Here is a 21,944-nt window from a genome sequence, read left to right on the forward strand (position 1 = left end):
TAATAAGAGACTTGCTGCTGTGTAAGGGCTATTTGACCAAGGAGTGATGAGTGCTGCATCAGATGACCTGGCCTCGACAATCACCTGACCTAAACCCAATTGAGATGGTTTGGGATGAGTTGGACCACAGAGTGAAGGAAAATCAGCCAACAAGTGCTCAGCATTTATGGGAACTCCTTCAAGACTGTTGGAAAATAATTCCTCATGAAGCGGTTTGAGAGAATGCCAAGAGTGTGCAAACCTGTCAAAGACAAAGGGTGGCTATTTTGAATAATCTGAAATATAAAATATATTGATTTGTTTAACACTTTTTTGGTTACTCCATGATTCCTGTGTGTTATTTCATAGTTTTGATGTCTTCACTATTATTCTAAAATGTAGAAGAAAGAAAAACCCTTGAATGAGTAGGTGTCCAAACGTTTGACTGGTACTGTACATCACCATCATTGTAGCAGCCAGGTCTGCCTCTTGACAAAACGAAAGCAAGTAAAGCCCACAAGACAGTGCTGCTGGGCCTGTCCCTCTCTTTCCTGTACTGTATGCACCTTTAGAAAAAGCAGTGGCCAGTGGAGGGAGTAGTGCTCTCTTTACTGACCTGCAGTATGTCAACTTCCTCATTATCCTGCTAAGACGTTTGAGCCCCCTCAAATATGAGCTGAGGGATGGCGCCGTACAACCGGTTCCTACACTACTTAACTTGTAGGACTAGAAAAGTCAAGCCTGCTGTGATGGTACAATTGAAGAAAGCGTTGTTCCTTCAAGCCGATGAATCTGCCCATTTGGTTTTAAGACAATGGGGATACCCTGTTTTGTACACTTGCAAAATACTCCATAATGGGTGTTTGTTTATCATGGAAATAAATAGTGCATATACCAGACATACAACACAACTTAAAAATCAGGAGAAATATTCCTTTTCCATTTCCATTTTTATTAATCATTCTTAAAATCCAACAACATTAAACACATAGCACAACAAGATGCAGCTGGCCAAAATGTAACAAGAAACAGGAAAGGCATCACAGGAAATGAAAATAAAAAATGTTGAGTGGGATGGGTGAAACAAAATCCCTGCTTTCAAAAAAAAGAAAAAAAAAAGGCTAAACCATAAGTGTCAAAGTATTAGTAGTAGTAATAATAATAATAATAATAATACATTTAAATTATATTTTTTTTTACCAATTTAAGTGCTGAGTATTTTGTATAGTGTTATAGTGCTCATGAACATTATTTTATCGCAGTTGGGGGTAATTGGCAGAAGATGGTGTCCTTGAGGCTCCAGGCAACTCCTCCATGACTGCTGGATGGGTCCAGGGCAAAACTGGCACTTGTCTATGTAGTTTATTTGAGTCCCGTTAGCTGTTACAATAAATAAATAAAAAATGTAAAAAACAAACCAACAAATGCTTTTTGGTTTTCCTGTACCAGTTAGCATCCCATTTTGACATAAAAATTATTACTTGTGTCAGAACAGACCGTATACAGTAACTACCAATATTGGTGGCAGCAATCTTTACAAAACCTTATTATTGTATTATGTCCATAATTTATGTTTATTTAAAAATATATATATACATACACTGAGTGTACAAAACATTAGGAACACTGGCTCTTTCCATGACAGACTGATCAGGTGAATCCAGGAGAAAGCTATGATCCCTTATTGATGTCACCTGTTAAATCCACTTAAACAGTGTAGATGAAGGAGAGGTGACAGGATAAATAAGTATTTTTAAGCGTTGTGACATGGGTTGTGAATGTGTACCATTCAGAGGGTGAATGGGCAAGACAAAATATTTAATTGCCTTGGAAAGGAGTATGGTAGTAGGTGCCAGGCGCACCGGTTTGAGTGTGTCAATAACTGCAACGCTGTTGGGTTTTTCCACACTGAACAGTTACCTGTGTGTATCAAGAATGGTCCACCACCAAATGACATCCAGCCGACTTGACACAACTGTGGGAAGCATTGGAGTCCACACTCTCACAGCTGAGGCTCTGCACACTCATGGACTGTATCCTACATGGTAGGCCACTCCTACCAGGTGAAGTAGAGAGGATCTGTGTCTGCAGTACGTACTCACAACTGGTGTACCCCGGGGCTCTGTTCTAAGCCCGCTCCTCTTCTCGCTATACACCAAGTCACTCGGCTCTGTCATATCCTCACATGGTCTCTATCATTGCTATGTAGAGGACACTCACCTACTTTTCTCCTTCCCCCCTTCTGACACCCAGGTGGCGACACGCATCTCTGCGTGCCTGGCAGATATCTCAGCTTGGATGTCGGCCCACCACCGCAAGCTCAACCTCGACAAGACGGAGCTGATCTTCCTCCCAGGGAAGGCCTGCCCGCTCAAAGACCTATCCATCACGGTTGACAACTCCAGTGTCTCCCTCCGAGAGTGCAAAGAACCTTGGTGTGACCCTGGACAACACCCTGTCGTTCTCTGCAAACAAAGCAGTGACTCGCTCCTGCAGGTTCATGCTCTACGTCATCCATAGAGTACAACCCTAACTCACACAGGAAGCAGCAGAGGCCCTAATCCAGGCACTTGTCATGTCCCGTCTGGACTACTGCAACTCGCTGTTGGCTGGGCTCCCCGCTTGTGCCATCAAACCCATGAAATTTATCCAGAATGCAGCAGCCCACCTGTTGTTCAACCTTCCCAAGTTCTTTCATTTCATCCCGCTCTTCCGCACACTACACTGGCTTCCAGTCGAAGCTTGCATCTACTACAAGACCATGGTGCTTACCTACTGAATAGCAAAAGGAACTGCCCCGCTCTGCCTTCAGGCTTTGATCAAACCCTACACCTCAACCCGAGCACACCATTCTGCCACCTCTGGTCTCTTGGTCTTCCCACCCCTACGAGAGGGCAGCTCCCGCTCAGCCCAGCCCAGGCTCCCGCTCAGCCCAGCTTCCGCTCAGCCCAGGCCAAGCTCTTCTCTGTCCTAGCACGCCCCTGAATCTAGGGCATCTTCCGAAAACATCTGAAACCCTACCTCTTCAAAGAGTATCTTAAATCATGCCACAGCACCCCTTCCTCAACTGCTCGCACCCCCCCTCACCCTGACCCCCACAAAAAGAAAATACAAAAATAATGCCTTTCGTGAACTAACACTCACACTTTACTTTTTTCCCCTTCCCCTTATTAACCAACTTTGCTGATAGCTACTTTACTAAGCAGAAATGTACTTACTATGACGTGGTTGTCCCACCTAGCTATCTCAAGATGAATGCACTAACAGTAAATCACTAAATTACAAAAATGTCAAATGAGTCAACATGGGCCAGCATCCCTGTGGAATGCTTGACACCTTATAGTCTATGCCCCAACAAATTGAGGCTGTTCTGAGGGCAAAAGGGGGTGTAACTCAATATAAGGACAGAGTTCCTAATGTTTGGTACACTTTGTGTATATTTTAAGGGGGGGGGGTTATATTTTATTGGGCTGAGAAGAGACAGTGGGAAAGATAGTCAGATATTCTAACCCTCGCCAACACCGGCAAGCATGTGTGCTTATAGGCGGTAGCACTAACCGCTAGTCCACAAATCATGTGCTTTTAACATTTAACAGTGCAGATAAGCGATACATGCTTATGTAGGTCTTCACAATGAGACTTTACAATGATTACTGGAGAAGCAAACTTAAAAAGGTAATAAAACCATGTGTTTCTATTCGTGCTAAATTAGTCTTACCACAGGAAACCCTCCTTAAATTCAGTGAACTTGTGACGGACCATGAACGAGGCCAGAGCATCTGCTACCTGGGGAAACGAGCAATGTCGGTTTAGTTCCCAGACATTGAGAATAGTATTTTGTGTGCAATATTACTTACATATTGGCCTGAAATTACTATCGCAACAAAATGGGAAACAACGACACATTTAACAAGCAGTTGTTCAGCCTCATACCCAGAACTCACTTTTTCAGGGGCGTCCTCGTGGACAGCATGGCCACACTGAGGGAGCACCTGCATCTGGAACTTCCCTGAACACAAATGGAACACAAATCTTTATGTGCAATATGCTTCCATTGGATTTAGAAGATGTTACAGTAAAACCATAGGGAGTGGGGGACGATGTTAAGTGGATTGTCACAGTCACCATCAGAACCACAATTGTCAACAACAACCAACCTAACAAACATTAATCTGAGGCCGTCCTCACCTTGCATCTGTCCAATTGTGAGATCTTTGTCAAGCCTGTCCACACCTGTAAAGGGAAAAACATTATACGCAACATTGTGTGCTGTAGTCCAATGTCTAAGACAAATGTATTTGAATTATATTGAAAACACACAAGTGTAAAAATCATGTGGATTAAAATGTACTGAATCGAGGGACTCACCAGCGAGCAGGAGCAGTTTTGGCACAGGACAGGAAAGGAATAGGGCAGACAGGCCACTGAACCAGCCCTCCCAGTACTTCTCTGTCTTTGACAGATCAATCTGCCAGGTATAAAGGGTCTCCTTCTTCACCTGAAGAAAGCAAAGAGACAGTTAACCTTAAATTTACTCTTCATGTACACACTACAACAGACTTTGTAAAGGTGGGAAATGACATACACACTCCCCCAAGATGACATATGCACCCAGATGTATACACCAACTACTAATGCCCAAGAAGACCCACGCATACAAACACACCCGAATACACAGGTATACAATATATTGTAAAAAAATAAACATTACCCCCCCAATCATCCCATCCCTAACCTCTTGGTCATCCTCCTTCTTTCTTTTGTGGTTGGATTCTCCTTCCTCTTCTTCCTCCTCCTCCTCTTCCTCTTCAATGATGCCGTCACTGATGCTCTTGGAGACGCCTGGACTGTTCAGGGGTTCCTCACATCTATGGAGGAGGTCAGAACTTGTGTTTAGTTACAGGTCCTGAAAAGTCACACCTTGAAGTTGATTAATTTAAAAGGTATTTTGCCCTCTGAGACAGTTTTTCTCAGGTCCAGACGTACTTTTTCACCTGGCCTCCCATGGACACCCGAGCTGACTCAACGTTTCGGATCTGTCCACTCTTCACACTGATGGGGGAGGGACAAGATCAGAACACATGACTTGGAATATGCTCTATTAGTAAAGCATTTGCTGAGCATTTCTACACTTGTGTGTATGGACAGCATCTCACACCTCCACTCAATGGCATTCTCCACAGACTTAAAGGTCTTTGGCCGACTCCTGAGGAAATTCTGCATACTGTTTAAGGCATCCATTGCTGTGCCTGAAAACACAAGTGGAAATTTTATGAAATAATCACTCAATCAATGAATTAATGACACCGTGTGTCACATGATATTTATTGTTTTAAACTACATCAATTAATCTTCTGTCTGCTCCTCAACTGCTGCTTGTTTGATCATCAAATGACAAGTCCCGATCATGAGACAAACAAACACAAATACCATAATCACCTTCCACGACATCAATCACACACAGGCCAAGTAAAGACGGCACGTGGTTTGCCGCAGCGGTATGAACTGCTATAGCTCCACCCATGCTGTGTCCAATCATCATGATCGGAGGTGGGTTTTCTCCATAGAGTGTTTCTACCACTTTGCCAATGTCCCTGGTGGAGAGATGAGACAAAACCAGCAAAAATCAACTGCTAGAACAATCTCATCCAGCCTAATCCAGCTCCTCAAACAATCACACCCAACAGAAGATAGACAATATAGAAAGAGATGGAAAGAGATGTCAGTTTCTTCCCACTGGCACTTTGTCCATTTAAACAAGACTATTCTGGGGGTTGCAGCAAGCCTGTTCTCTCCTTGCATCAAACAGCAGATCAGTGTCTCAATGGGAGACAGCAGCAGGCGATAGCTCATCTGACTCAGTTCTCCTCGCTCTCCAACAGGTTCTCTCCACCCCCTTACAGTAATCCTCCACCACTGCCTCAGGTCCTGTCCGGTTTCCTCCCGTCTAAACAACACAATACCTTCCCCATCACACACCCTGTTTAACACTCATCTCTGAATGATGACAGAAAAAACATTCCTGACAACTTACTTGGCCATTGTTTCCGCTGAGAGATCGTCAGAATTCTTTACTTTGGTGTCACCTTTGTGGGAAAGAAAATAGTTTAAAAAATAATAATACTATTGAGACCATGAATATGAGGTAACCAGAAGGAATGTGTGTTATCATGAGGGAGAGTTAGCCACTCACCATGGGCCCTGAGGTCCATAGCCACCACCCGGCAGTTAATTCTGTTGTATATCACCGCCTGCAAACACAAACCCCCTGTGTTAACTTAACTCTGGCCAGTATTCAGTGTCAGTCTGTGTTATTATAAGGCAGGCTCACAAACATACTGCTCCATCTTGTGTGAATCCTGGTTTAGGAAGGCCACCAAAAATTCTGAAATTTCCATCCCCAACTACAACATTTTCCGCCAAGATAGAACTGCCAAAGGGGATTGTTGTAGTTGCAATCTACTGCAGAGTTCTGTCATGCTATCCAGGTCTGTGCCCAAACAGTTCGAGCTTCTACTTTTAAAAATCCACCTTTCCAGAAATAAGTCTCTCACTGTTATTATAGACCGCCCTCAGCTGTGCCCTGGACACCATATGTGAATTAATTGCCCCTCACTTATCTTCAGAGTTTGTACTGTTAGGTGACCTAAACTGGGACATGCTTAACACCCCGGCCATCCTACAATCTAAGCTAGATGCCCTCAATCTCACACAAATGATGAAGGACCCTACCATGTACAACCCCATATCCGTAAACACAAGCACCCTCATAGATATCATCCTGACCAACCTGCCCTCCAAATACACCTCTGCTGTCTTCAACCAGGATCTCAGCGATCACTGCCTCATTGCCTGCGTCCGTGGTCAAACGACCACCCCTCATCACTGTCAACCGCTCCCTAAAACACTTCAGCGAGCAGGCCTTTCTAATCGACCTGGCCCGGGTATCCTGGAAGGATATTGACCTCATTCAGTCAGTAGAAGATGCCTGGCTATTCTTTAAAAGTGCTTTTCTCACCATCTTAAATAAGCATGCCCCATTCAAAAAATGTAGAACTAAGAACAGATATAGCCTTTGGTTCACTCCAGACCTGACTGCCCTTGACCAGCACAAAAACATCCTGTGGCGTACGGCATTAGCATCAAATAGCCCCCGTGATATGCAACTTTTCAGGGAAGTTAGGAACCAATATACACAGACAGTTAGGAAAGCAAAGGCTAGCTTTTTCAAACAGAAATTTGCATCCTGTAGCACAAACTCGAAAAGGTTCTGGGACACTGTAAAGTCCATGGAGAATAAGAGCACCTCCTCCCAGTTACCCACTGCACTGAGGCTAGGAAACATTGTTACCACCGATAATCTCAAGAAGCATTTTTCTACAGCTGGCCATGCTTTCCATATGGCTACCCCTACCCTGGTCAACAGCTCTGCATCCCCCACAGCAACTTGCCCAAGCCTCCCCTATTTATTTATCCTTCACCCAAATCCAGATAGCTGATGTTCTGAACGAGCTGCAAAATCTGGAAAACTATAAATCAGCTGGGCTAGACAATCTGCAACCTCTCTTTCTAAAATTATCCACCGCAATGGTTGCAACCCCTATTACTAGCCTGTTCAATCTCTCTTTCATCGTCTGAGATGCCTAAAGATTGGAAAGCTGCTGCAGTCATCCCCCTCTTCAAAGGGGAAGACACTCTAGACCCAAACTGTTACAGGCCAATATCTATCCTACCCTGCCTTTCTAAAAGTCATCGAAAGCCAAGTTAACAAACAGATCACCGACCATTTCGAATCCCACTGTACCTTCTCTGCTATGCAATCTGGTTTCCGAGCTGGTCATGGGTGCACCTCAGCCACGCTCAAGGTCCTAAACGATATCATAACCTCCATCGATAAAAGACAGTAATGTGCAGCCGTCTTCATCGACCTGGCCAAGGCTTTCGACTGTCAATCACCGCATTCTTATCGGCAAACTCAACAGCTTTGGTTTCTCAAATGACTGCCTCGCCTGGTTCACCAACTAATTCTCAGATAGAGTTCAGTGTGTCAAATCGGAGGGCCTGTTGTCCGGACCTCTTGGCCCGAGAATTGCCACTCTTTTCTCTGTATACATCAATGTCGTCACTCTTGCTGCTGGTGATTCTATGATCCACCTCTATGCAGACGGCATCATTCTGGCCTCCATATACTTCTGGCCATTCTTTGGACACTGTGTTAACTAACCTCCAGACGAGCTTCAATGCCATACAACTCTCCTTCCGTGGCCTCCAACTGCTTTTAAATGCAAGTAAAACCAAATACATCCTCTTCAACCGATCACTGCCCGCACCCACCCAACATCACTACTCTGGACAGCTCTGATTTAGAATACGTGGACAACTACAAATACCTAGGTGTCTGGTTAGACTGTAAACTCTCCAGAATCACATTAAGCATCTCCAATCCAAATTTAAATCTAGAGTCGGCTTCCTATTTCGCAAAAAAGCCTTCTTCACTCATGCTGCCAAACATACCCTCGTAAAACTGACTATCCTACCGATCCTCGACTTTGGCGATGTCATTTACAAAATAGCCTCCAAAACTCTACTCAGCAAATTGGATGTAGTCTATCACAGTGCCATCCATTTTGTCACCAAAGCCCCATATACTACCCACCACTGCGACCTTTATGCTCTCGTTGACTGGCCCTCGCTTCATATACGTTGCCAAATCCACTGGCTCCAGGTCATCTATAAGGTCTTTGCTAGATAAAGCCCCGCCTATCTCAGCTCACTTGTCACCACAGCAGCACCCACCCATAGCACGCGCACCAGCAGGTATATTTCACTGGTCATCCCCAAAGCCAACTCCTCTTTTGGCCGCCTTTCCTTACAGTTCTCTGCTGCCAATGACTGGAACGAATTGCAAAAATCACTGAAGCTGGAGTCTTATATCTCCCTCACTAACTTTAAGCATCAGCTGTCAGAGCAGCTTACTGATCATTGCACCTGTACACAGCCCATCTGTAAATAGCACACCCAACTACCTCATCCCCATATTATTATTTATTTTTTCTTCTTTGCACCCCATGATCTCTACTTGCACATTCATCTTCTGCACATGTATCACTCCAGTGTTTATTTGTAATTATTTCACCAGTATGGCCTATTTATTGCCTTACCTCCCTAATCTTACTACATTTGCACACTGTATATACATTTTTCTATTGTGTTATTGACTGTACGTTTGTTTATCCCATGTGTAACTGTGTTGTTTGTGTCGCACTACTTTGCATTATCTTGGCCAGGTCTCCTTGTTCTCAACTGGCCTACCTGGTCAAATAAAGGGGAAATTATTATTATTATATATTTTTTTATAAAAATCTTCAACAGTCACTCAATACAACCTTACAGTGCCCTTTCAGAAAGTATTCACACTCCTTGACTTTTTCTGAATTGGAAATGGATTAAATTTAGATTTTTATTTGTCACTGGCCTACACACAATACCCCATAATGTCATAGTGGAATTATGTTTTTTGAAATTTTTACAAATTAATTAAACATAAAGCTTGAATGTCTTAAGAGTCAATAAGTAATCAACCCCTTTGTTATGGCAAGCCTAAATGAGTTCAGAAGTAAACATTTGCTTAAAGCTGCAATAATGTAACCTTTTGGGAGACTCGACCTAAAAATCATAGAAAAGTGTGTTATAGATCTGCTATTCTCATCAAAAGCAAGTCAAAAAAGCGGTAGATATGTTCTATGTGCACTATTTCTATGCTTCCAGTTCTTAAGCTTTGTTTTTGCGTCTTTTACTTTCCATTTTGTACACCAGCTTCCAACAGCTGAAAATACAATATTTCTGGTAATGTAAATGTAATGAGAGTGATGTAATGAGAGTGAGTTTGAGACAGGTGGGAATTTTTGCAGAAAGTACATATTGGCTCATCAGATATAATTTCCCAAAACCAATGTTATGGGATCTTTGTGAGAATTTAAGACCTACTTTTGAAAGGGAAACACATACCATTCGGGTGCACATCAAGTGCTCGCTACCCTCGGGTATGGGTACTTTTCGGCGGGAGCTTGCCGACCGGCATTTCACATCCTTCAATGAGCAAATGTTTTGGATTCAATCATCAGAAAAACAAGCTGAAACATAAAATTCCCATACACCATGGCACAACAGGCTAAGAGGGGTTTCTTTGCCATCAATGGGTTCCCAAAGAAAAACAGCTCCCACGTCACCATAAAAGCACCATTCCAAAACGAGTTCAACTAGGCTATGTTAACAGAAAAAGGCTTCCACTCTTAATGTGCAGGTGATTATGCAATGTGCAAAAAAGCGCTACTGAATGTGGTGGCAAGGTTGCCAGGTGAAACTCATGACTCGTTCGTCCGCAGAACAGCAATGTGGGCCTATACGCCTACCGGAGGGAGCTGTTGAGGATGGTGAGTGTTGCCTACTCATTTGAAGTATTTGCCATTTCTAAAGCAACTTGAATTGTCCTCTCTTTGTAGCTATGTTTTTATTTTTACTGGTAAAACCACAACTGAGCAAGTCAAATAAAACCTTTTGGTTGTAATCAATCTGACACTAGCATCTCTATTCCAGTCTTGGAAAAGTGTTTTTTTCATAGCTATTTTGGTTGCACCATTGTATTTCATGATACAGCCTTGTATATTCCCTATATGCTTAAAAGGGATGATTTTGCCCATATGGCGCTAATTAGGGGCATTTCGAAATGCAAAATGTGCGCATGACGCTCGTAGGACTGTTTGATAAAATACACTTTTTCTATGCATACGAACATTCTAAATTCCATTTGTAAGTAGTATTTTAGAATAGTGTCTATGCAATATTGATAAATGAGGCCCCTGGTTCAGTCTGCTTTCCATTAGACACTGGGAGATGAATTCACCTTTCAGCAGGACAATAACCTAAAACAAGGCCAAATCTACACTGGAGTTGCTTACCAAGAAGACAATGACTGTTCCTGAGTGGCCAAGTTACAGTTTTGACTTAAGCATAGTTAAAAATCTATGGAAAGACTTGAAAATTGTTGTCTAGCAATGATCAACAGCCAATTTGCCAAGAATTTTGAAAAGAATAATGGCCAAATGTTTCACAATCCAGGTGTGGAAAGCTCTTCGATACTTACACAGAAAGACTCACAGCTGTAATTGCTGCTTCTACAAAAGTATTGACAAGGGTGTGAATAACGTATTTCGTTTTCAATACATTTGCAAAAATGTCTAAAATCATGTTTTGACTTTGGCATTATGGGGTATTGTGCGTAGATGTGTGAGATAAATCAATTTAATCCATTTTGAATTCAGGCTGTAACAACTAGGGCTGTTGCGGTGACCATATTACTGCAGTAATATTCCAAGTGACCATTGAGTCACGGTAATCTCCTTTTATGCACTCAGGACATGCATTGGTAGTACCCAACTCGCTAATGGCCTAGCATGCAGGGCTCTGTTGTCCCTCTAACCACTCTGACATCAATGCAAATGGATTCGAAAATCACAATCAAAACAGTATCACACTTTTTTTTTTTTAAACTCACCTAACTGATTGATTTGAAGAAAAAAAAGTGGAAAATATGGATATTGTGCATGTTGTTTCTAAGAATAACAACAAAATGGATAGCACTTTCTAAGGTGAGGATTATTCAAAACACACATATGCATAGGCCTATATATGAGCCCAAGCCCCCAAAAATATCCTGAATTAAAATAATGATTCTGCTGTTATACAATATATAGCCTACCGCATACTATGCACGGCAGAAAAATATTTTAAAAATTAAAGATTTCAAATGTGTTTGGTACATAATTGGTCTAATCTTATTCCCAAAAAGTTTTATTCTAGTAACCACCTTTGAGAGTGGACTGTATTATTATGCGTACTGGATGGACTGGTTTCCTCATGCTACGCTCCAAACTTTCTATCCATGAGTTTGGGAGCGAACGTATAGGCCTAGGTGATGCTGTTGGTTCATTAATTGTGCAGGGCGGCTTACAGAGTTAGCCTATAATTATAGTGAATTTGTATTTGATTTTGAATAGCCTAGTAATAGGGCATTTTTTTGTTTTCATAATTAATAGGCTGACATTACCTTTAGCTACAGAATCTCACCACTGTGTATTTCCATCTCCTCCTCTCTCCTTAATTCTGTTCTCGTGCACACAGAGAGGGTCTGTCAATAGTTTCATGAAATATGTTTTGTTGTGAAAACATGTTACTATCAATGTCCCCGAACAGATTTCCCTTGGTTTCCCAAATTAAGCACTGGGTTATGCTGTGTTATGCACTATAGCCCGTTACCATATATGTGATTGAATATTATCTGCTGTTGGCTTGTGTGGATGTATGTATGTGTTATGCAACATACAGTGCCTTGCGAAAGTATTCGGCCCCCTTGAACTTTGCGACCTTTTGCCACATTTCAGGCTTCAAACATAAAGATGTAAAACTGTATTTTTTGTGAAGAATCACCAACAAGTGGGACACAATCATGAAGTAGAACGACATTTATTGTATATTTCAAACTTTTTTAACAAATCAAAAACTGAAAAATTGGGCGTGCAAAATTATTCAGCCCCTTTACTTTCAGTGCAGCAAACTCTCTCCAGAAGTTCAGTGAGGATCTCTGAATGATCCAATGTTGACCTAAATGACTAATGATGATTAATACAATCCACCTGTGTGTAATCAAGTCTCCGTATAAATGCACCTGCACTGTGATAGTCTCAGAGGTCCGTCAAAAGCGCAGAGAGCATCATGAAGAACAAGGAACACACCAGGCAGGTCCGAGATACTGTTGTGAAGAAGTTTAAAGCCGGATTTGGATACAAAAATATTTCCCAAGCTTTAAACATCCCAAGGAGCACTGTTTATGTTTGAAGCCTGAAATGTGGCAAAAGGTCGCAAAGTTCAAGGGGGGCGAATACTTTCGCAAGGCACTGTAGCTGACTTGAAACATTGTTAACAGTTTCAGGGCCATGGGCCTTTCTCATGATGGAAAAATACAGAATAACATAGAAACGGACAGATACAGAACATAGTGTAGCAAACCACAGACTGTTTTTTGTTAGAACTCAAACTTAACAATAACAGAAACCAGATATGTGATAACGGTATCTAGGGAATGAGTGCATAGATACTCGACACAGCAACAGTTACATCTATCAACTGGAGCGCCCGGGGGCTGGTACCAGCTCGTACGACAACAATCAACGATAGGCTGGGTGAGTCTAAACCACGCCCAGTCTCTACTCTGACAAGCCGGCTCGGAAGCAGGAACTATTTCTGTCAGAGTATATTTATAATATCTTTGTCAAGAACAAGTTACTTCTCTGTTTGCCCTGCAAGGTGGGACAGAGAGCCCGTATATACAAAAATTGCATTTACCACTTATTGCTTAGCTAATAAAAAATACATAGTATACAATCGGTGACTCAATGTCATATTTATCCTGATACCAGATTAGAATTGACGCAACTCTAACAGTAGCTGCAGGAACAGGGTTGGAGATCCCATGGCATACAGAGTTTGGGCAGAAAATCCCCTGTTGCAAAGCAAGAGGCTGCGTGCACCTCAAACAGTGGTTGATAGATGGAGTGAAATATCCGGAGTAGCCTACCCAGCATAGGATTGAAAAACGAACCAGCCGGAAAAGCGGCCTCCATTCGCTATTGGAGTGCATAATGATGACATGTCTTTATCCCACTGCCCATTTGATAATGGGCCATTCTAAATCTAGTTAAATAGATTTATTAGACTATATTAAAATGTATTTATTAGACTTGTTTTTTTTTAAGGTGCATATCAGTGGCTTGTATGCCGGGAGATGCTAAACATCTTTATGTTAATTAACGGTCAGACTGGCAGTCTTTTGCATGAAAATAAGCAGCTGACAAAATATAATGACCGCCACAGCCCTAAACTCAACAAAATGTGGAATAAGTCAAGGGGTATGAATACTTTCTGAAGGCTCTGTAAATGCAGGACATGTGATGGTAGTGTGTGTACATAAAACAGTATGGGTGCTCTATCTGGTATTTGATAGTATTACTCACAGTGAACACAGCCCAGGAGAGAGCAGAGTGGCCTCCTCCATGGAGCAGGAGCAGCACAGGACCATGCTGGCCACTGCAGTAGATTCTGAACGTGTGCAGAGTAGTCAAGGAATATAGAGTATAGACACATTCACAATGGAGATATGCTTATGATGCACTGGATCAAGAGTTCAATATTACACGGTATAAAATGAATTCTCTTCAGTAAGTGTTTCAAAAAGATGATACATCATTCATGGTTCAATTCCATGTGTAGATGAACATTAGCACACTTATGGGAGCCACAGTAAAGGATATATCTTTGCCGTTATCGTTTTCCACTTCTACATCTTCCATCGCTTCAAAGTATTCACTCCAGGAGAGAGGGGAGAAGTCTCTCTTCCGTCCAGGTCTGTGTGTTAGCCAGGTTGAGTATCAAACAGAAAGAGGATCTTAAACAGTGGGTAAATCCATTTGAATTCAATCACTTTTTGACAGCACCCGTTTTGATTTGAACAAAACCTTCCATACATATTTGCCCAGTGTAGAAGTGCTCAGAAAGTGATATTTTGGACCTGAATGCCAAAACATTCAAGAGATAAGTACTCAAAGTTGACCTATTTAGCATACCCCACCATACCATGAAACATCCATGTCTTCACCACTGGAAAGGATAAATGGTTGAGATTGATATAATTTAAATATTTAATCATTTCTTGAAAAAACTTTTTTTAATAAAACTTTTATGTTGTGCCCGCCATTGTTTGAGACAAGACGCTCTTGGTGGTTGTCATGTTTTGGCTGATAAATGTACTAAAATGAGAATACAATTTAAATGTAAACTTTCAAATGGGACCACAAAGACGGTTAGAAGTCCGCAAATCAGAGAACTTTAACTTGAATGGGAATAGACGAAATTGAAATTATACTGTCAATTCTTTATAGGAAACCTATTGAAATCATAAATATAGATAATAGATAGACATGACCATTTAAGTTGACATTTGACAGTGGTCATCTTTGTGGTAGTAATTAGAAGTAAAAATGTTAATTCAATTTACCTTTCAATGGTGGCTAAATTGCTGTGATATGGAAGAATAGGTCCATTATATGAATTATATTTCTATGATTGAAATGACACCCACCCTGTATTCAATACCATATGTCTCAAATTATGTCAGGGACATCACAAAAACCTCAAATGATGTAAAGTAGGGTTTAAGCTACAAAATATGCAAATATGAAGAAAAAAATAGTTTAAGCATTTTTTGATAATTTACACTACAGGTTTAAAAACATAATGTTTATATATTCAAAAACTAATTATGACATTTTTAAAGCCTTGTAGGCAAGCTTTTAAATTATATCAAACTCCACCGTTTATATTTTTCCAGTGATGAAGACATGGATGGTGGGGTACGCAAAATGGGTCAACTTTGAGAACCTTCATCTAAAGAAAGTTACTTTCCAACCACTTCATTTATGGGCAAACGTGTATGGAAAGTTGTGTAGAAATCAAAAGAGATGCAGACAAAAAAGGGATTTCATTTAAAAGAATTTACCCCAGTGTAGTCCTACATTAACCTTTAGCTCAAGCTGTAAATGTCATGTTCTCATATACACTCAGGGGCATGCCATCAAATGTATGGTTAATTCATCAGTGAATGTTGTATACCAATAATTATGAAACCATTCAAATAAGATGAAGCAGAAAGACCTTATTGATCAAATAGTGATGACCTGTGAGAATGACTTCTTAACTATAAAGTAAAAAATTTAGTCATGACCAGTGATTTAGATAATAAATCATTGGTCATGACACGGGAGGGACTATGACAGCAGCTCTGGTGACAGAGAGGAAGGAGGGATACCCACACAACAAAGAGGGTGGATTCATTTTAGCTATACCGGTTCATAAATTGGACCATCAACGACCCATGTGAAACACTAATATTGAAGAATTTGGAGGCAGCATAATCCATAAAAGATTCGTAGCTATCAAGCTAATTTATTTCATAACACGGTAGCTTGTTGACTGGGACTTAACTGATGATGCTCCGAATGTACTGACCTGTCAAAACCAAAGGAGGTCAAAACCAGCTGGCTTTCGCACTTAAATGGAACAATTAAACAACACGTGAAGAGGAGCATTGTTCACAAGATAATAGGATTGAAAAGCTGTATTATTTTCAGTACCTAATGTCAGCTGTCAGATATATTTAACTGTTATCTAGTTAGCTTGCTAGCTAGCTAGAAACGTTTTGAACTTAGCTAACTAGTTTTACCACAAAAGTTAAACAGAGGAAAATACTGTTTTTGGCTCAGGTTAGTTATGCATTCACAAGTTGTAGGGTTTAGCAACAAGAGCCAGACAACTATCTGATTATAGCCTCGCCAACCATCTCAAAACTAGCTGTGAACTCACCCCATTCTCATTTTAGACCGCGACTGCAAGCCTCCTGACACGGGAGGTCTGGAAGCGAACACATTCAAATGCAACTGTTTCTCCATGCTGTCGAACGCGGGGCCAAGGCCGTTCAGTCAAATACCAAATCTTCCCCCTCCTTCGAACCATACGATGTTCTTCCAGCACCGGTCAGCTATTAGCAGCTATATTGACAACCGCAAAATGTGTTTATCGTCCCACAACATTACCCGTTTGCCAATTGCCACATTGCACTCTGGGATATGTTCGCATACTGCTCACTATTCTCAACTAAATCATCAAGATACATTCATAGAAAAACTATATTTCCCAGAAACATGGTGTAAGTAAAGAACCTTAATCTTCGTAAAAAAAAGAAGAAAATGACGTAATCAAATAAAATAACATTTTATTGGTGCATACACATATTTAGAAAACGTTATTGTGGGTGTAGCGAAATACTTGTGTTCCTAGCTCCAACAGTGCAGTAATATCTAACTACTCACAACAATACACACAAATCTAAAAGTAAAATAATTAAATTAAGAAAAATATAAATATTAGGACGAGCAATGTCGGAGTTCGGAATATAAATATATATCTGTAGATATCTGTATATATATATATACTATTCTATCCTACGTATTTTACGTATTTTACAGATATATATATATATATATATATATATATATATATATATATATATATATATATATCTGTAGAATAAGTAGGATAGAATAAGTAGGATAGAATAGAATAGTATATATAATATATATATATATATATATATATATATATATATATATATATATATATATATATATATATATATATATATATATATTCTACAGATATATATTTATATTCCGGACTCTGACATTGCTCGTCCTAATATTTATATTTTCTTAATTTAATTATATATATATGTATATATATATATATATATCTGTAGAATACATAGGATAGAATAGTATATAGCAATAGTTGAATAGGATGACATTGACATTGACTAGAATACAGTATATACATATGAAATTATGAAATTAGTAAAACAGTATGTAAACATTATTAAAGTAACCAGTGATTCCATGTCTATGTACACAGAGCAGTAGCCTCTAAGGTGCAGGGTTGAGTAACCGGGTGGTAGCCGGCTAGTGACAGTGACTAAGTTCAGGGCAGGGTATTGGGTGGAGGCCGGCTAGTGATGGCAGTCTGATGGCCTTGAGATAGAAGCTGTTTTTCAGTCTCTTGGTCCCAGCTTTGATGCACCTGTACTAACCTCGCTTTTTGGATGATAGCGGGGTGAACAAGCCGTGGCTCGGGTGGTTTATGTCCTTGATGATCTTTTTGGCCTTCCTGTGACATCTGCTGCTGTAGGTGTCCTGGCGGACATGCAGTGTGCCCCCGGTGATGCGTTGGGCAGACTGCACCACCCTCTGGAGAGCTCTGCGGTTGCAAGCGGTGCAGTTGCCATACCAGGCAGCGATACAACCCGATAGGATGCTCTCAATGGGTTAGGGTTAGGGTTCAATCTGTAAAAGTTTGAAAGGGTCTTAGGGGAATAGCTGAAATTCTTTAGCCTCCTGAGGTTGAAAAGACGCTGTTTTGTATTCCTCGCTGCACTGTCTGTGTGGGTGGACAATTTCAGATTGTCTGTGATATGTATGCCAAGGAACTTGAAGTTTTTCACCTTCTCCGCTGCGGCCCCGTCGATGTTGATGGAGGCATGCTCCCTCTGCTGTCTCCTGAAGTCCACGATCATTTCCTTAATCTTTGTTGACGTTGAGGGAGAGCTTATTTTCCTGGCACCACTGCCAGGGCCCTCACCTCCTCACTGTAGGCTGCCTCGTCATTGTTGGAAATCTGGCCTACTACTGTTGTGTCGTCTGCAAACTTGATGATTGAGCTGAAGGCATGCATGGCCACGCAAGGAGTACAGGAGGGGGCTGAGCACACACCCTTGTGGGTCCCCTGTGTTGAGGATCAGCGTAGTCGAGGTGTTGTTTCCTACATCCACCACCCGGGGGCGGCCCGTCAGGAAGTCCAGGACACAGTTGCACAGGGTGGGGTTCAGTCCCAGGCCTGAGCTTAATGATGAGCTTGGAGGGTACTATGGTGTTGAAGGCTGAGCTGTAGTCAATGAACAACATTCTTACATAGGTATTCCTCTTGTCCAGATGGGATAGGGTAGTGTGCAATGCAATGGCGATTGCATCGGCAGCCTTGCGTGGGTTAACAAGCTTAAATGTCTTATGTCAGCCATAATGAACGAGAGCCCACAGTCCTCGGGAGGGGCCCACGTTGGTGGCACTGTGTTTTCCTCAAAACGGGCGAAAAAGGTGTTTAGCTTGTCCGGGAGCAAGACGTTGGTGTTGATTACAGAAAAATGTATTACAGAAAAATGATAATCATCATTATATTGCCAATGGCAATGGTTAATCATAGTCATAACAAGCATAACAATCATAACTGGACCCTAATCATCATCATCGTCCCATTCCCTTGGATTAAATCAATGTTTATTTATTGGTTGAGTACACTGATTGTTAGACGTTATCGCAGGTGCATCAAAATACTTGTGTTTCTAGCTCCAACAGTGCAGTACTACCTAGCAATACAAAAGTGTATATAATACTTCTATGGGTACAAAGCATCAGTTCATTGCAAAGTGTGCAAGGAGCTGTGCAAGTGAGCAAGGTGAAGTATATTACAGAGGAGCACTACCATCGAGTAACCAGTGGAGGCCAGTGTGAAGCAGGCCAGAGATGAACAGTGTCTTACTTTTTATACACAGCTTCTGACTCCTCAGTCAAATCAATTAAGAAATAGCCTCAATACTGACATGTGTAAGGATTTGTGTATGTTCTTGGGTGTCCGTGGCAGCAGGGGTTGTTTCACCATGACATCATCATCATTGCTTCAATCCCCCCATCATTCCCTTCCCCCCTGACCAGGCTGGAGTTTGATATTGCTGAGATTCCCCTTTGAGGCGCAGAATGCCACGAGCATACATATTACCGTATGAAATCATGAAGAACGCAGGCAATAACCCTGGTTGCTGCTATGTTATTGTGATAACCTTCTACACTCTATCCTGATTCTTAAAAGTATGCAAACTGTCATTGATGCAAATAGAGTCATCCCCATACAGAAACAATACAACTTATATGTCATCCCTCTGTGACATGACCTGAGTGAATCCTACTACTATAGAATATCCTTCCCTGCAACAAAGCTCCACTAGAGGGCAATAAAGGAGACAACGTCAGAGCACAACTACATGCCAATATAACCCTGTAGAGCAGGGGTCGACAACAGGCGTTTTTTGTGAGGGCCCCAAAGGTTTTCAGTAAAAAATAAAAAAGAAAGAGAATTTCCGTTTTTGGTCATAAAAGACTGTAAATATCACCATGATATTCTGCTAAAAATGTATATTTTAATTTAGGAAATATGTTCCCAAGTATTCCCACAAATAAAAAGAGAGACAGTATGATTGTGTCTTATTGTAATCAAGGTATGAAATTGTTATTTTCAAATACAATCTATTTTTGGGTTTACTTGTGGTCAATTTGCAGTGTGCAAATTACTATAATTATGTTCAGGCCACCCAACCATCCATGCGGGAAAATATCAACCCACAACAAAAAACTAGTTGCCTACCCAAGCTGGAGAGCTCTCTCAGGAACCAACTGACAGAGTATTGACAAATGATCATTCATGGTTCCCCACTACACTGCACATACAGTACATATAACACCCGCTTCCATATAACATGGCAGACATACCATGTGTTGAAGTTTTGGCTCATTCGCGTGATAGAGAGTGCAAAGTGAAGCTGTGGTTTGGATACTTCCTGGTACTGTTTACTTGACAGAGGTGGTTAGAGAGTATTGTTGTTGAGCACAGACAAACACATGCAGGTTCTCTTGCTCGCGTCACACAAGAAGTCTCATCTGTCAGGTGTGATTATCTGCAGTGTTTAAAGGGCCACTCCTTAAAGGAGGAAGTTGTTTGAATAGGACATTCTGTTCTTTACATCTTGTCATAGTGTGTTATGCAGTTTTGATATCACTCAGCGGTGTCTGATGTTTAGACTAGTTACACAGAAGAAAAGCTTTATTAAGCTTATAGAATCAGAGTTTCACATGGAAATTTCACATGGAACAAACAAATTCCTAACATGCCACAGAAGAACCCATTTCACAGTATCACAGCATTCACTGTTACAATCTGGCTAAAGATTGTACCAAACAGGGGGAAACCACACACTCAGTAAAGGAATAACAAAATGAATTTATTACATAAATAAAGTGAACACTCACAGCAATAATCAGATGAGATATGACGGTCAGTAAATTACACATCAACTGCCAAAGCCACAACAAAACAACCAACACTATGCATGGAGAGAGGAATCTCTTGCTGAATGGGGAAGTAGTTGCTTTATGCCACAGCTGAGCTTTCACAGGTGTGCCCCATCAGCACTGACGATCCTACTCCGCCCACCAATCTCCTGCAGGAAGTAAGCGCAACAAAGCCCAGTAGACAGAGCAGGGAGGGGCCGTCACATCACTTTTTTCTCAATGTACCACACGCATACTGTGTGTAGGGTATGTTGAGACATTTTTTTATATTCAGCATCAGTACATCAAGGGAGATATAGTATTTTATCTAAGAAAAATATTTACATATATTTCAGGATGTTGTGTATCACTGGAAATAATCCGAATTCATATAAACAACAACTGTTTTGAAAACAGAGCATGTCCAAAAAAAGTGGTCTCTTGGCACAATTTACCCCAGATCAGATATGGAGTAAATTGAGCATAGGGACAGGGTAGGGAGAGTGGGGTAAGTTGAGCCATGTCTTACATTCAGCATCAATGGGTCAAGGAAAATACAGTATTATTTCTAACAAAGATATCCACACATATTTCAGGATGATGTGTCTTTCAGGATGATGTGTAGCCACGGGACAGGGTAAGTTAAGCCGCCTACACATTTCTGTATTGATTGAAATATTTCCCAAACACAATTCAACACAACAACAATCACTTTTGTGTATTTTAATAATTTAAAGCATCTTTTAAGCATCGTGAAGTTTTGATAACCATGTAAATCTCTCTAGGACATGGTGACTTTAGATATAAGCATCATGAAACCTAACAATGTCAATTCAATTTGAGTTGGTGAAAATCTGTTTTTGGAGCCATCAGGTTTGAGGAGTTAGCAAGGTGACTTTGGTCAACTCAAGAGTTCAACTTGGGTAAACAGCGTCAGGTCAATCCACTGCTGGTGCTTCTTGTTGAGAGTTGCCCGCCTGGTCTCTGGAATCACCAGCTGCATTTAAGGGAAAGACAGAGTTAAACTACCAACATGAGCAAATATTAAAATGACCATTTACAAGCTTGTCATTTATTATTAAAAAAATAATAATAATCTCAGCACTTTCCGAGACATGCTTTGGAGGCAGGAAGGACATCCCCCTCTTC

At 41.1% G+C, this 21,944-nt stretch overlaps 1 protein-coding gene across 2 annotated transcripts; it reads right to left on the reverse strand.

Moving 5' to 3' along the window:
* Window positions 1-910: 910 nt before the first annotated feature.
* LOC110537327 (protein phosphatase methylesterase 1) lies at window positions 911-16,920 on the reverse strand. 2 transcript variants are annotated; one of them, XR_016484978.1, is made up of 14 exons: window positions 16,453-16,920; window positions 14,345-14,439; window positions 14,049-14,140; window positions 6,173-6,230; window positions 6,014-6,065; window positions 5,419-5,926; window positions 5,138-5,228; window positions 4,966-5,031; window positions 4,715-4,847; window positions 4,348-4,477; window positions 4,168-4,212; window positions 3,924-3,988; window positions 3,698-3,765; window positions 911-1,359 (listed from the first exon to the last, which is right to left on the reverse strand). XR_016484978.1 is itself a non-coding variant. In XM_090192145.1 (14 exons), exons 1-14 carry the CDS (start codon window positions 16,536-16,538, stop codon window positions 1,356-1,358), a joined length of 1,140 nt encoding a protein of 379 aa, XP_090048271.1. In that variant the 5' UTR covers window positions 16,539-16,920; the 3' UTR covers window positions 911-1,355. The 2 variants fall into 2 exon arrangements, 1 of the variants encoding a protein (XP_090048271.1); XM_090192145.1 differs by having other exon boundaries at window positions 5,419-5,573.
* Window positions 16,921-21,944: the final 5,024 nt, after the last annotated feature.

Source organism: Oncorhynchus mykiss, chromosome 12, assembly GCF_057628025.1.
Source record: "Oncorhynchus mykiss isolate SJ-2025 chromosome 12, ASM5762802v1, whole genome shotgun sequence".
NCBI lineage: Eukaryota > Metazoa > Chordata > Actinopteri > Salmoniformes > Salmonidae > Oncorhynchus > Oncorhynchus mykiss.

Excerpts from the sequence above, each read along its gene's own strand:
- LOC110537327 (XM_090192145.1), bottom strand. The coding sequence starts at position 16,538 with ATGGAGAAACAGTTGCATTTGAATGTGTTCGCTTCCAGACCTCCCGTG. Across the intron at positions 14,440-16,452 it reads CGGTCTAAAATGAGAATGGG|ACCTGGACGGAAGAGAGACT; the intron begins GTGAGTTCACAG and ends GCTAACACACAG. Across the intron at positions 6,231-14,048 it reads TCTCCTGGGCTGTGTTCACT|GCGGTGATATACAACAGAAT; the intron begins GTGAGTAATACT and ends TTGTGTTTGCAG.